We start from the raw sequence: 16,675 nt of genomic DNA on the forward strand, positions 1-16,675 counted from the left end.
ATGTGTGTCCCCCCCCCTGTAACTTCTAAAATAAGAGAATGATAAAACTAAAAAAAATATATGACATACATTACCATGCAAACTTCCACCGAAAATTAGTTTGAACGAGATCTAGTAAGTAGTTTTTTTTTAATCATCATAAATCGTAAACCGCAATTTTATTATGTTGCTTGCTGCTACGGAACCCTTCATGGGCGAGTCCGACTCGCACTTGGCCGCTTTTTACACCCGAAATCATTATACGCAATTTTCAAATACAATTAGGTATCGTCGGTGACGTGTTATCTGTAAGGTCACAGAATAAATAATAGTACTAGGTACAGAAGACTCACTCTCTAACAAAACGCGTCTGTTACGATCAGCACAGATATGGCCGCTAGGTGGCGACAGCGCCACGCGCGGCTTATGGCAAACCCCAAAATTGGGGCCGAACGGATGTGCTTTTAGCTACCTGTAGCAAACCGACGAAATCGCGGAGTGAGACACGCCTGGTAAGGGCACTAAACGCCAAACACAAATAAGGTCCCTTTTCTCAAAACCACACATACATAGTTAAGACCTTTACTCCCGAGTTCCCAGTGCAGGGCACTAGATGTTTTTAAAGGGATCCTTATTATCTTTCCGATGTCGAAAGGGTGTAAGTCTCTTAGAAATACATACGGCATTATGACATTTTGATTTAGGGACACTGCATGCTCTGGTTTTTTCTAAGGGGTCCTTCACGTAGGGATTTGAACCGTGGTTCGTTTTAGCTTTTTAACAGACTATGGTTATAATTAGTTATTTTGGTTGTTTTTAGGGTTCCGTACCCAAAGGGTAAAACGGGACCCTATTACTAAGACTTCGCTGTCCGTCCGTCCATCCGTCCGTCTGTCACCAGGCTGTATCTCACGAACCGTGATAGCTAGACAGTTGAAATTTTCACAGATGATGTATTTCTGTTGCCGCTATAACAACAAATACTAAAAACAGAATAAAATAAAGATTTAAATGGGGCTCCCATACAACAAACGTGATTTTTGATCAAAGTTAAGCAACGTCGGGAGTGGTCAGTACTTGGATGGGTGACCGTTTTTTTTTTGCATTATGGTACGGAACCCTTCGTGCGCGAGTCCGACTCGCACTTGCCCGGTTTTTTAAATTGCATAATAGTCAACCCCTCATCCTATACTTAGGCACTATCAAATAATAAAAAAAAACGAGAGAGATTCACTGAGGTTAATATATAGATATATTTCGGAGATCTCGGAAACGGCTCTGACGATTTCGATGAAATTTGCTATATAGGGGTTTTCGGGGTCGATAAATCGATCTAGCTAGGTCTTATCTCTGGGAAAACGCACATTTTTGAGTTTTTATATGTTTTCCGAGCAAAGCTCGGTCTCCCAGATATGATTACCGAATTTGGTAGTATAGGTATTAATTGAAATGAGAAACAAACTTTAGTTTTACAATTTATTAAAAATATGGCCTTAAAAATAACTTAAAGCTAACTTAAACCAAACTTCTTGGTGACTTAAACATTCTCAGTAGATTCATTTAATATTTGCAATACTACGGTACAGTCGCCATTAGATATTTCGGAGCGGTTGAGGTGATCAAAAATATCTGTACACGCAGTCACGCACTCTAACGCCTTGACAATAGAGGCGTGTTGAGATATATGTGAGTACCATGGCCGCTCTGATATATCTGATGATGTTTGCAAAATTAAAGTAAATGTTACCATTGTGTTTTTTTTAACTAGTTTAAACAAATAAAGCCAGCTGGACACTAACATAAAATAGCATTTCGGCTGTCATATACCCTCATATTACTAAAACATTTGGCTGCGATTTTAGTTTACTGGGACACCTCCATTGCTTGCTGCGGACCATCTGAAAAAAAAAACATATTTTTTTTATCGAGCATGGACAAAAACCGACAACGCTCGGCTCGGGCCGAGGCGCGCTCGGCCGAGGCCGGACATGCGTTTGCCTCGGACGAGGCACGTCCTGACTGACCGAGGATTTGCCTTGAGGCTGCCTCGCGAGGCTGCTCGCTCAGCCAGTACCCGCGGCTAATAGGGTATTTGACTATTAGTCAAATCAGTTTCTTTTTTCGAACTGTCGAAACGATTTTGCTACTACCGAATTTATATTTATTTTGACTTCTGTAACACAGGTCTTTACCTAGCTCAGAAGTCAGGGACTTCAACACCTACCTGTAACTTGTTTTTGTCAATAATTTTTTTTTTTTATATATGGAACACTAGCGTGTGACGTCACAATCGAATTACCTACTCTTTAATCTCTTTACAGTTGTATACGTGTTTTAAAATAGAAATTGCGTCTAAAAATAAATGTTGTCCACGTTTCTCTATTAAACTTCTGGTGCTTAGGGCCCCCCCACATCTGGCGTCTTTCGAGCGTCGGCGTCTACAATTCTATGGCCGACGTCGACGCAATGTCGACGCAGCGTCGACGCAACTGCGCAGCGACGTCATTTTCCATAGCGCTGGACCGACGCCGACAGACGCCGACGCTCGAAAGACGCCAGATGTGGGGGGGGCCTTAGGTGCGTGATTTATAAAACAAAAGATTTAGCCCCCCCCCCCCACATCTGGCGTCTTTCGAGCGTCGGCGTCTACAATTCTATGGCCGACGTCGACGCAATGTCGACGCAGCGTCGACGCAACTGAGCAGCGACGTCATTTTCCATAGCACTGGACCGACGCCGACAGACGCCGACGCTCGAAAGACGCCAGCTGTGGGGGGGCCCTTAGGTGCGTGATTTATGTATAAAACAAAGTTTTACTATCAATTTAGCGCAATTAAACATTCGAAAGTGGACGGATGCGCACATATTTATGTAGTATGTGTGTAATTGGGTCGATCAACTATTTCTTGTTGTTATTCTGTCCCATCAGCCAGGAGACAATAGTAGCATAGTTTCTTAGAAGAACTGCCGTACCATGTTCTACACACGTGCTTAGTAGATGTCCCATTATGGAAAGGCCTTATAACTACCAACAAATTCAGTTTGGTTCATTTAAATACGAAAAAACTAGTATTTTAAGAGTTACCCAGGAGACCATAACCATGGCATTGACAAGAAAAAGTTGATTCACCCAATTAATATAACGCAATTGTTTTTGTATGGAAAGCGAACCACCTTATGTTGCACTCACCACCAGATCCGTCGTCGAACATGAACTCATCCTGGTTGTCCTTGAGGAACTGCTCCGAGCTGCAGAGACTGCACGCTAAAGTGAACCTTATTCTATATGACATAAGGTGCACTCACCGCCGGATCCGTCGTCGAACATGAACTCATCCTGGTATTCTTTGAGGAACTGCTCCGAGCGGTGCTCGTCTAAGAAGAGGGAGTACACCTTCATCACATCTTCCATGCTCACCTGCCAAAACAATTATTTCATTTAAAGTCCAATCAAATTAAAGCGCTGGTGGCCTAGCGGTGAGAGCATGCGACTTTCAATCCGGAGGTCGCGGGTTCCAACCCCGGCTCGTACCAATGAGTTTTTCGGAACTTATGTACGAAATATCATTCATGATATTTGCCAGTCGCTTTTCGGTGAAGGAAAACATCGTGAGGAAACCGGACTAATCCCAATAAGGCCTAGTTTCCCCTCTGGGTTGGAAGGTCAGATGACAGTCGCTTTCGTAAAAAACTAGTGCCTACGTCAAATCATGGGATTAGTTGTCAAGCGGACCCCAGGCTCTCATGAGCCGTGGCAAAATGCCGGGATAACGCCAGGAAGAAGAAGAAGAAAGTCCAATCAAATTACCTCCAAAAATAATGTTTTCACCACACCAGCTCGGAAAGAATTACTTTGCACTTCAAAAACGAATAGCAAATTTGCTATTCGTCCACATCGTCGTCGTTGCATTTTATCCACATGTGAGGCAAAGTAATCAAATACAAATTTTGAGTTGTTTTCTTATGTTTGCTGGTAGAATTGACTTTTAAATGATGATTTTGGATGATAAATATTTAATAACATTCATTTGGATTTGATTTGGTTTGATTTTGTTTGATATTTTACATTTAATATTTGCTTCGGGTTGGTGTGGTGAAAAATTTTGTGTTTCACTCGGGGGCAAATTTTGTTTAACCCTCGTGCTTTGAAACCCTCGCAACGCTCAAGATTGCATTTTCTCTCGCTACGCTCGTGGTTCAATTTTGGAATCTTTCGCTTGCCCGGGTATCAATAGCACGAGCGGTTAAACAACAACTTTGCCCCCGAGCACAGAATAAATAATAATACTAAGTACCGAAGACTCACTCTCTAACAAAACGCGTCTGTTACGATCAGCACAGATATGGCCGCTAGGTGGCGACAGCGCCACGCGCGGCTTATGACAAACCCCAAAATTGGGGCCGAACGCATGCACTTTTAGCTACCTGTAGCAAAGCGACGAAATCTCGGAGTGAGACACGCCTGCTCCGAGTGAAACATATAACTATTTTTCAGTACCTCAGTAGCCTTCCTTCTTTTAGCGACCAGGGACGCCGTGGTGATGAGCTGTATAGCGTATCGGAGAGAAGTCTCGGTGGCGAGGCGGGCTAACACTGTCAGAGCGTCGCTTGACATTTGACAGTCTTCTTCTTCGCATCTGGGGTAGAAATGACAGGTTTGTGACTGAATTCAAGATCTTAATTTAATACAAATAGGAGGGATAGATGTTGTTTTTGTAGCCAAAACGTGTTGTTTTTGTAGCCAAATAATGTTGTTAATGTAGCCAAAACATGTTGTTTTTGTAGCCAAAACATGTTGTTTTTGTAGCAAAACATGTTGTTTTTGTAGCCAAAACGTGTTGTTTCTGTAGCCAAATAATGTTGTTATTGTAGCCAAAACATGTTGTTTTTGTAGCCAAAACGTGTTGTTCCTGTAGCCAAATAATGTTGTTATTGTAGCCAAAACATGTTGTTTTTGTAGCTTACAAAGGTAAGCGACGCGCGCACTGGCCAAGCCATCGCACACGGTAGGCACGGCGTTCAAACGGTTAATTCTTACCTGATGTTTAGTATCTCCTTCAGATCTTTGTGGTCGTAGGGCTGCGTGGGCACAATGATGGCTCTGTCGAGCAGGTCGAGCGGTATGCCGTGGGGGCTCTTGTACGTGGTGCCCCGGATGCGTGTGATGCCGCGGTTGGTCGCCATTATGACGACCGGCGCTGTTTCTGTGTTTACCTGATGTTTAGTATCTCCTTCAGATCTTTGTGGTCGTAGGGCTGCGTGGGCACAATGATGGCCCTGTCGAGCAGGTCGAGCGGTATGCCGTGGGGGCTCTTGTACGTGGTGCCCCGGATGCGTGTGATGCCGCGGTTGGTCGCCATTATGACGACTGGCGCTGTTTCTGTGTTTACCTGATGTTAAGGATCTCCTTCAGATCTTTGTGGTCGTAGGGCTGCGTGGGCACAATGATGGCTCTGTCGAGCAGGTCGAGCGGTATGCCGTGGGGGCTCTTGTACGTGGTGCCCCGGATGCGTGTGATGCCGCGGTTGGTCGCCATTATGACGACCGGCGCTGTTTCCGACTCCAGGGCGCGGTTCAGGAATGAGAAGCACTCGATGTCCAACATATGGACCTAGAAATTAAACACCTTAGAGCAACGGTTCTTTATTTATCTCATCAAACAAAACATCCTCCAGACTGAGCATAGTCGCGCTACCCCCTCTGCCACGCATACGGTAATTTTACTCCATGTTCGAGTCGAAAGTGTCTTTGTGTGACGTCCGTGTCTTTGAACGGACCAATCACGGCACGGGACTCCGCTCACCTCGTCCCGCGCACCCCCGCATTTTTGGCATCATCGGTTGCATGAAATAATTGCTCTAAATTCGGTCTAGAAAAGAAAGAAAGAAAGAAAATACATTTATTTACGTCAAACCAACAACTTAAATTACAAATTTAATATAGAGACATAGACGTTAAATAGGACCCCCACTCAGCGTAATGCTACGACGGTAAGCCGCAGCCATAGAGGATTCCTAGTCTATGATTGATCTTTTAACCTTTTGAACGCGCACCCATTTGCCGTGCCACTGACGCCACGGGGGTAAAATTTGTTTTGTGAATAAATAATGTCAACCTAAAAGTGGGGTGTTTTTCAGTAGATTTTCATCAAAAAACGATCGACGTCAAATGCCGTCTGTGGCATTCAAAAATTTGAACAGATTATTGCCGGACCTTTGTTGACTTTATTTTAAATCTAAATTAACTTCCAAACAGTTGTCTAGTCCTCTTTGTCAAAAACGAAAGGATGTTATTTTAAATAAGTTTTTGGCAAAAAAAATATTTTTGGTACAAGCTTTTATCGCTGAGTGTACTTTTCTTACGATAGACAACTAATACTCATCGAGAGAATTCTAAAAACCTCTGACACAATTAGGTTGCGTTATTTCATCACAGAGTTCCTATGGCCACCTCCTGTCTCCATCATCAGATCAGTTCGACAGTACCATATTATTGTATTGTCATCAGAACTACATACAGCTGCCAATTTTCATAACGCTACGATCCTTGGAAGATGGTTAAAGTAGTTACCTTAGATTCCATTACATAGTTAGTTACATACAGGTCGACCTAATAAAAGCTTGTTAAAAAGCTGTACCACTAGCTTTTCGGTGAAGGAAAACATCGTGAGGAAACCTGCATACATACAAAACAAAATAAAATAAAATACATCTGCGAAGAAATTCAAAGGTGTATGTGAAGTCCCCAATCCGCATTGGACTAGCGTGGGGACTATAGCCCAAGCCCTCTCGCGCATGACAGGAGGCCTGTGCTCAGCAGTGGGACGTATATAGGCTGAAATGATGATGATGATGAAAAAGCTGTACAATTTTTCATAAACTCCGCTCTCTGAACGCAGGGCGCCATAATGTAAAATCGAACAAGTTACCTCGTCAATGAAGAGGACTCCGGGTATCATCTCGGCCTTGCCCTCCTCGCGCCACTCTGCCACTTTGCTGTTGATCTGCTCGCGAATCTCCGATTTGATCTCACCGGTGTCGCCTATAACAAATATTATGTAAATTTCGTAGTGGTGGTGTAGCCACTTCTACAGGGTGTAATCGTTAAGTGTGGCCAGGCTATAATTCCGTAAATATAACAGATATCAGAAAACTTCAAATTGATATCGAAAGTGCGTTACCCAATGAGTAAAATTACATTAATATTTTTTTTTTTTAAAAGCAGAAATATCCCAAACATTAACTTCAAACCCTCCCATACATTTACCATTATTTATTATTTTGTTACAGTTTATTAACGCAAACAAATTAAAAAAAGGGCATACCGAAACAAGATCAAGAGACGATGTAATAGACTCAGCAACATCCTTCTACCAAAATTTATATAAGAAACAGAATAATCTAGAAGAACAAAACTATGAAAACACTTTTACTAGTGAAGAACTAAAAATAGAAGAAAAAGAAGTATACAACCAACTAAAACACCTAAAGAGTGAGAAAAGTCCAGGACGAGATTCTATCCCCAATGAAGCCATCAAAATTGGAGCACCAGTTCTCATTAACTACCTAACAAAGCTATTTAACCTAATACTAAACACAGGGGATACACCAAAACAGTGGGAAAACTCGGACATCACTTTAATATACAAGAAAGGAGATCCACTAAACATAGAGAACTACAGACCAATTAGCCTTCTAGCGAGTACATACAAACTCTTTACATCAATCATTCTCAAGCGAATAACACAAGTCATCGACAATGCCCAAGCCATAGAACAAGCAGGCTTTCGCGCCGGATACAGCACTGTTGATCATATACATACATTGGAGCAAGTACTTGAAAAGTATAAAGAGTTTAACAAACCACTATATATAGGCTTCATAGATTACAGCAAAGCTTTCGACACTATCAGTCATAACGCTATATGGGAAGCTCTACAACTAGCTCAGGTTAACACAAAATATATCAACATACTAAAGAACATATATAAAAACAACACCAGCAGAGTAAAGTTAGACAGAAGAGGGCAAGCAATAAAAATAGAACGGGGTGTGCGGCAAGGTGACCCACTCTCACCTAAGCTCTTCATCGCAGTGCTAGAAGGAGTCTTCCGGAAGCTTGGTTGGGAAAAGAATGGAATAAGGATAAACGATCAACACCTAAGTCACCTAAGATTCGCTGACGACATAGTGCTATTTTCAGAAACTGCCACAAGCCTAGAAACCATGATGAGAACACTAACTGAACAAAGCAGCAAAGTAGGACTTGAAATGAACACTAATAAAACAAAAGTGATGACCAACAGTTATGAAAAGCCTATAATCATTGGTAACGAGACAATAGAGTACGTAAATAACTATATATATTTAGGCAAACAGGTATCATTTTCGAAAACCAGCAACGAAGAAGAGGTTATCAGAAGATCAACTATAACCTGGAAGAAGTACTGGTCTCTGAAAGAAGTTATGAAGGGAGACTACAGCATGACATTAAAAAAGGTGGTGAGTGACACCTGTCTCCTGCCATGTCTAGTCTATGGTTCACAAACATGGGTATACACCAACAAAGTGAAGGAAAAAATAAGAACTACGCAGAGAGCTATGGAGAGAAGTATGATGGGGCTGCGGAAAATATACAAAATACGACACACAAGAATCAGAGAAAAAACCAAGGTAACCGACGCTCTTACCCATGCTCTCAAGCTTAAGTGGAACTGGGCTGGCCATGTAGCTCGCATGACAGACAAAAGGTGGACCATACAAACCACAAAATGGAAGGGACCACACGGAAAACGTCCCCCCGGCAGGCCGAAGAAACGCTGGTCCGAAGACATTACCCAAATAGCCGGAAAACACTGGATGGAGACAGGAGAAGACAGAGAAAGTTGGAAAAAACTGGAGGAGGCCTTCACCCAGAGAGGGATCCATATAAACAAATAAAAAATAAATAATAAATAAATAAATTAAAAAAAATAAATAATAATAATTAAAAAAAAAAATAGTTCTAAAAATACAAAGCCATACTAAAAAAGAATATGGAATATATAAGGCTATAATAATAATAATAATTAACGCAAATAATGAATCACAAGCAGTTTTGTCTCTTACGACACCGACTTTCTTTGAGGGGTGAGTCGTACTAAATGTATGGGAGTGTTTGAAGTTAATGTTTGGGATATTTCTGCTTTTATTTAAAAAAATATTAATGTGATTTTACTCATTGGGTAACGCACTTTCGATATCAATTTGAAGTTTTCTGATATCTGTTATATTTACGGAATTATAGCCTGGCTACACTTAACGATTATACCCTGTATGGTTACATATTTCTTTGTTGTATAGAAAATGTATTGCAATGTGTTTGCAGACGTGTGGACCACTTCATTGCGTTAACAAGATGAAAATGTCAAAGATTGTCACTTACCGGAGAAAAGTGCGAGGAATCCGTGAGTGCGGGAGTTGATGTAAGGTCACCGTGTGGACCACTTCCTTGCGTTAACAAGATGAAAATGTCAAAAATTGTCACTTACCGGAGAAAAGTGCGAGGAATCCGTGAGTGCGTGAGTTGATGACGTCAACCTCGTGTAAGGTCACCGTGTGGACCACTTCCTTGCGTTTCTGCAGCTCGCCTTCCGGGCACTGGACGAAACGCGCTTGCTGGCCTGACAAATAAAAGCAACATGTGTTACAATTGCTATATGTGACGTCCCACGGGTAAAGGTACCTTATGGCGGTCGGATCTAACGCTATTATTAACGCCGCTCCAATATTATGGCGGCGCTATGCGACGTAAGCGCCAGCCGCCATAAGGTACCTTTTGCCGTGGAACGTCACATATACATACTTTAAGTGGTCTTTAAGATTTTGCTAATACCGACCGACAGGGCTATAATTATAGTCTATAAAACAATACAGTCATTCGACGAGGCCGTCTAGACAAGGCAACCGTGCGGAGTGCGAGGGTTTAGGGGTGGGTCGCACACACCCGAGGTACATACATCGACACTGTTAGTAGCTCGGTACTACTTACACGGCTAGCGTGTCTTATTTGAAATATTCTTTGTCACTAAGCAGTTGTGTAAGTCTGTGACAACCCGACTGTGTTCGTGTGCGGTTTCGGCATTTACATCAAAGGCGTCGGTCCATTGTTACTTTTTTACACTTTGCTATAACTATGGGGGGGCTAAACCTGGGTCAATTATGTTACTTTATGAGCAATTGTGAAAACAAAATCTATTTTATTTATACTTGGTGCCATGACCAGGATATTTAAAGTCAAAGTTGATTTACGCCCAAATGCTTGTTAAGCTAAAGTTTATTAAGTATCTTGGCCGGCCATGTCTGCCGCGAGCACCCATAGAAATTGACAAAATCTTAACGGCTGGCCGGAAATAGCTCAAAACCGTGACGGATGGATATCGAGGGGGGAGGCCTTTGCCCAGCAGTGGACACCATATAGGCTAGTAATAATAATATATACACCTGTGGCATCGTAGTCTCTGGCGCGTGCGAAGCTGCGTCCCAGCTTGTTGATCTTGCCCGTAGCCTTGTCTATCGTGATCACGTCTCCCGCTTGTACCTGAAATAAAGGGGCTTATGTAGCTGAACAGCATGACATATTTATGTAGGATGCGTGGATTGGAACGTAAGGAGTGAACGAGTGAGTAATAGAACGAACTGTTGAATGAACGATGTGTGAATGAGAAAGTATGATGCCGAGTGTCAGTGTGCGTAAAAGGGATCGCAAAACGCCGTGGTCAGATTTAAATGGTTACCGGGCATTCGGGGAGAGACTGATTTCGGACGTACGACGTGACTGTGTAATTTTCCTGTGTTTTTCCATAAATAAAAGTTTTAAAGTATTTAGCTGTTTTGAGTTCGCCCGACCCACATTTATATAACTAGCGACCCGCTACGAACGGGTTAATAAATTATACACCTATACTTTCCTCAAGAATCACTCTATTGATAGGTGAAAAACCGCATGAAAATCCAGTAGTTTTTGAGTTTATCGCGAACACACAAACAGACAGACGCGGCGGGGGACTTTGTTTTATAAGGTGTAGTGATAAGAACTGTACAAAGAGAACTGTTACTACACTAAGGGCCAGTTGCACCAACCACATTTGACAGACTGATCAACGTCAGCCGGCGCGCCCCGGCGCTTTACTATGAAACTTTCCATACATAAAAATTTAGCGAACTCTTTAACGATACGAACAGTTTGGTGCAACCGACCGACCCTAATACAATTAGTTAAAAATATTGAAGCTGCAGTTTTGTGAGCTCAACTAACCTGGGGTTAAGCGGTTAAACCGTTAACCCATTGTCAAATTGTACTGTTAACTCCAGGATTAATCGGTTAACCCCAGGTTAGTGGTATGGTGCAAGTGCCCATAAGTGTTGTAGAGTATGCTGTCAAAGTATTTCGTGTTTTAAAGTAAGAATTAATATATTTTCGGGTTATCCGCAGATGGTCTAGAACGCAAAATGACTAGTGTGTTATTTTGCCTAAATCGCAATTAGTCTACATCGCAAACGGTCTAGAACGCGAATCGACCACTCGCGGAAATCCTTATTACAAATAAGTTTTTGGCAAAAATTTAATTTTTGGTACAAGCTTTTATCGCTGACTGTAATTTTCTTTCCACAGGCAACTAATGCTCATCGAGAAAATTCTAAAAACCCCAGACACAATTAGGTTTCATTGTTTTATAACATAGTTCCTATGGCCACCTCCAGTCTCCATGATCAGATCAGCTTGATGACACCATAACATTGCATTGTCACCCGACTTACGTATGTATGCACAATTTCAGCTCAATCGGAAACCGGGAAGTGGATCAAATTTAACTTGCAAGATTAAACACAAATTATGAAACTGCACAACGGGACTTAACTTAATCGCGTATTTAAGTTAAGTCCCGTTGTGCAGTTTCATAATGTTAAATAATCGTGAAAGTTTAAATCAGTGTTTTGATTACACACAGACAGACAACGGTAATAAATGGACAACAGTTTCCAAGTACCTTCTCCTTAAGCATGGAGTCGATCATCTTAGCCCCCATGTCGTAGTTGGTCTCCATGTCCGTGGTCTTGAGCGTGAGGCGCCCGACACGCGCCGCGCCGCCCGCCGCGCGGTCCACCACCACCTCTACCACCTCACCCTCGATGATCTCCGACTCCTCCCTGGTGGAAATAAGAGCTTAACAGACAAACTTAGCAAGGGTCTTTTAAGTAGAGATGCCACGAATATTCGGCAACTATTCGGTGTTCGGCCGAATTGTGCCTACTATTCGGCCGAATACCGAATATCTGTTGCACCTCCCTAAAAGAAAAATTACACATTAAAAACAACCAAAAACTAGGTATATTTAATATTTAGAATGTAGGTATTCTTGGAACGTTGTTAAATACGAAGATCCTTTTGATAACAAAATACTCGTATTTCATTTTTATCATGGGTCTGATTTGTTTGACTACATTTGTTTATTCTGTTCATAAAAATATCTTAGCGAACGTTGTACTTTGTGGGCACAGTACTAATTTTCATAATAATTTTGACTTAAAATTTTCGCATGTCATACCGGATATTCGGACGCAGAATATTCGGCGCTCGTCCGAGAGAGGGGCCGAATATTCGGTATTCGGCCAAAACCACTATTCGGGGCATCTCTACTCTTAAGTATAATATATAAAAACTGCCAAGTTTTACTATTCTTTTGGACGAGGAAACCTATTGTTATTAACGCCAATAAAAGGGACTGCCATTCTCCATTGTAATTTTAATTTTGACAAATTTAAATTGCATTCGTCTGCAATTTAATTTTGACAAATTTAAATTGTATTCGTCTGCAAGTTTATAGGTATTTGTGGATAACTCGAAGTAATAACCTCTATTCTATACTTTTAGAAGTATATTTGGACCGTAATTCAAAAAGACTTGCATTCTGAAAGACTGACTATGAAATTGTTGCTTAGATAAAAAAAACCGGGCAAGTGCGAGTCGGACTCGCGCACGAAGGGTTCCGTACCATAATGCAAAAAAAAACGAAAAAAAAAGAAAAAAAACGGTCACCCATCCAAGTACTGACCACGCCCGACGTTGCTTAACTTTGGTCAAAAATCACGTTTGTTGTATGGGAGCCCCATTTAAATCTTTATTTTATTCTGTTTTTAGTATTTGTTGTTATAGCGGCAACAGAAATACATCATCTGTGAAAATTTCAACTGTCTAGCTATCACGGTTCGTGAGATACAGCCTGATGACAGACAGAGGGGCGGATGGACGGACGGACGGACAGCGAAGTCTTAGTAATAGGGTCCCGTTTTACCCTTTGGGTACGGAACCCTAAAAAAGTGTGAGTTTTAAACAGTACTTTTATTAATATGTCACGTTCCACGGCAAAAGGTACCTTATGGCGGCTGGCGCTTGTACATGGCATAGCGCCGCAATAATATTGGAGCGGCGTTAATAATAAGCGTAAGCGCCAACCGCCATGAGGTACCTTTACCCGTGGGTCATCACATATTACTTACTTGATTCTGATGCCGATAGATTTTCTGATGGCTTGTGTCAGAGCTTCTGTCTTGCTCATTTCAAGGGAATATATCTCAGAACCTGAAAGAAAAATAAATATTACAATTAAAGAGATATTTTTAAAGAAAAGGTACCTTCAAATCAAGAGTGAACAGGCACCTTCTGGGCGAGCTCCATCGTAGGCCACGTCTACGCCTCGGCTAGTCTGTGGCCATGAGTAAGCCCATTCATAATAAAAAAAAGAAAGGTAAAACTTCTTATTTCTTAACATCAGTAGAAGTGTAGGTACTAAGGGTGTAATGTGTTTAAAATGATCTGAGAACAACTGTTTTGTGGGTAGTCTTCATTTACATATTTAGTGTTCATTCATCCCTGCTTTCGATGTACACCCCCCCCCCCCCCTCGCTTAAACTCCTTAAGTAAGTAATGTACAGTCACCTGCAACAATCATATGTTACACAATGGGCCGCAAAAATATCTGCAACGATCTATTTGTAGAGCCATAAGAGTGTCACATTATTTTGCAGCTTTCAAAGAGTAACATATTATTGAAGTATAATATTTTAAACTTTCGCGTTTTGAATACATATTAACTCACATTATAGACGGGTCTAACGAGAATTATATTCAAGGTAATTGAATATAATTCGCGTTAGACCCGTCTATAATGTGAGTTAATGTATATTATTGAAGGTACACTATCTTAATAAAATAAAGATTTGTGTAGATTATTTTGAACACTTGCTTAACTACTTCTAATGCTGACTATCAGCAATTTAAAAAGTAGGTATTGCCTTGGGTCGTCCCATTCGTTTTTCGTAAAGTTCTTAAATTAGTCCTATTCTGCTTTCGTCACTCATTCTACATTCGTCACAATCGTCGGTGGCTTGAATGAGTGACGAAAGCAGAATAGGACTAATTTAAGAACTTTACGAAAAACGAATGGGACGACCCAAGACGATACCAAAAAGTATTACTCAAATAAATTTTAAGATATCTCACCTGCCATGCTAGTGAAGGGTGTATCGGGCCCTAGTGCCTGAGCCAGTCCCATGGCGATGGCCGTCTTGCCAGTGCCAGGCTGTCCTGCCAGCAGCACAGCTCTGCCGGCTATTTTGCCTATTGTGAAAAAATATTTTAGCAGTGGGGAGACACTCCTGACTTCGGTCGAACTCGGCTCCGTTCGGCTCAGCATTGCTCCGAGCAATTATTAGGGTTAGCACCACCTGACTTCCTTGTGCGTGCATGACCACGGATAAGATAATCACTTAAATTTTGACAACCCTAAATAGCCGAAAGGGATAGTGCTATATATTCAACCCTGAATCGCTGTCAAACTTCGGGTTTGTAGGAAGTGTCCTTTCTGTACGGTAGTACTATTATTTCTTCTGTGATTTTAGATACAGTTACAGGACCAGTAGGACCACTCGACTCAATGATGATCATTAATTAATTATGTAAAAAAAATTGTGTTGGTTTTTTAATTAAGCTACAGTCAGGCCTATGGAACTCTCCGCGCGAGCTCGGATTTATACCTACGAATCTGCTCCCGTTCACGGTAGAAAAGCAAGCCAGTTGGTTGCCACACGCGCTCACGTACGCACGTCACCGCGCGCCGTGGGATTTAACATTTTTATAGTTATAAATCAAATGGTAGTTATGAGGGGATATAATACTCAGTAAAAGGTATCTTTAAAAAGTGATTAGTCATTTCAGTCCAACTTTATAGACAAAGGTTATTCATTCATCAACATTGCCAATCCCAATAACACTGATGTAATGGGCAAACTAGCCGTGGTGGCCGAGTGGATATGACGCCTGACTTTCAATCCGGAGGTCGCGGGTTCAAATCCTGGCTCGTACCAATGAGTTTTTCGGAACTTATGTACGAAATATTATTTGATATTTACCACTAGCTTTTCGGTGAAGGAAAAACATCGTGAGGAAACCTGCATACATTTGCGAAGAAATTCAAAGGTGTATGTGAAGTCCCCAATCCGCATTGGGCTAGCGTGGGGACTATAGCCCAAACCCTCTCGCGCATGAGAGGAGGCCTGTGCTCAGCAGTGGGACGTATATAGGCTGAAATGATGATGATGATGATGATGAATGGGCAAAGTTGTGCAACTTTATGATTACACTTTACATCAATCAATATGCAACCTGTTGTCATAGCAACTGAAGTTCAATACCTTCTCGAATCATCTGAAGCACGACGCCCGCAGCCTTCCTTGCGGTCTTTTGGCCCACCATGCCCTGCGACACGGCGCGGGGCTCCAGAGAATCATCCAGACCTAATCCTCGAATATGCGAATGTGCACCTATACGCTCTATGCGCGTTATGGAGCGCACTTCCTGCACTTGCGCTGCTGCTAGAGACTGAAATATGACATATTCTCATATATTTCATTGGATTTATACGTGGGATTGCGATTTATTAAAGGTTTTTTAAAAGATAACCTAAAACTGTACCATGTTAGCACAATAAAATGGTGTAAAGAACACATGAATAACTAATTATACACTTTATAGCAATAAAAATACTCACAGCCATGTTTTACACTTCTTTAATACGTGAAATTCAAGGTAAATTACGAGAAATGTGACGAAATTCGGCAATGCCGCACTCCTAAACAAATTGTTTGACAAGTGTGTTTAAAAATTAAAAAAAAGCACAATGCGCAGCAACGGCGCTGTTTAAGACAAAGAAAAAAGCATCCGATTATTATTATACGCAGCACGGCAATTGATCCAGCAGGGAAGAAATTTCGTCCAGCACTGTCCAGCAATCAAAGACAGCAAATTTTTTCATATGGTATCCCCAACTTCCCCAAGTCGATATTTCTTGCGCACTTGCTGTGAAATACTTTGTGAAGTGAAATATTCTAATATATCAAAATGCTGGCTGCAACCAGGACCCTGCTGAGGAGCAATGCTCAAATCGCCAAGAACATCGTCCAGAAGAGGAACATGACCGTAGTCGTCACACCCGCCAGGGAAAAGGTTACGAACGCTGTAAGTATAAAGTATCTCAACAGTTTTACGTAAATTTTAGTTGCTTATTTGGTTAAAACGCTTCACAACTGGTCTCAGATGCAATTAGCAGTAATTACTTTTAATTAGTGGCCAATAGAAATATTAGAATTAGCGTTGTGAA

General features: G+C 41.6%; 1 protein-coding gene across 1 annotated transcript; it reads right to left on the bottom strand.

Moving 5' to 3' along the window:
• Positions 1 to 1,514: 1,514 nt before the first annotated feature.
• On the bottom strand, positions 1,515 to 16,187 carry LOC134677556 (ruvB-like 2). The gene is made up of 12 exons (XM_063536027.1): positions 16,067 to 16,187; positions 15,711 to 15,897; positions 14,521 to 14,637; positions 13,518 to 13,599; positions 12,008 to 12,167; positions 10,461 to 10,557; positions 9,509 to 9,640; positions 6,908 to 7,020; positions 5,370 to 5,590; positions 4,478 to 4,616; positions 3,286 to 3,397; positions 1,515 to 1,877 (listed from the first exon to the last, which is right to left on the bottom strand). Exons 1-12 carry the CDS (start codon positions 16,070 to 16,072, stop codon positions 1,843 to 1,845), a joined length of 1,401 nt encoding a protein of 466 aa, XP_063392097.1. The 5' UTR covers positions 16,073 to 16,187; the 3' UTR covers positions 1,515 to 1,842.
• Positions 16,188 to 16,675: the final 488 nt, after the last annotated feature.

This window comes from Cydia fagiglandana, chromosome 26 (genome assembly GCF_963556715.1).
Source record: "Cydia fagiglandana chromosome 26, ilCydFagi1.1, whole genome shotgun sequence".
NCBI lineage: Eukaryota > Metazoa > Arthropoda > Insecta > Lepidoptera > Tortricidae > Cydia > Cydia fagiglandana.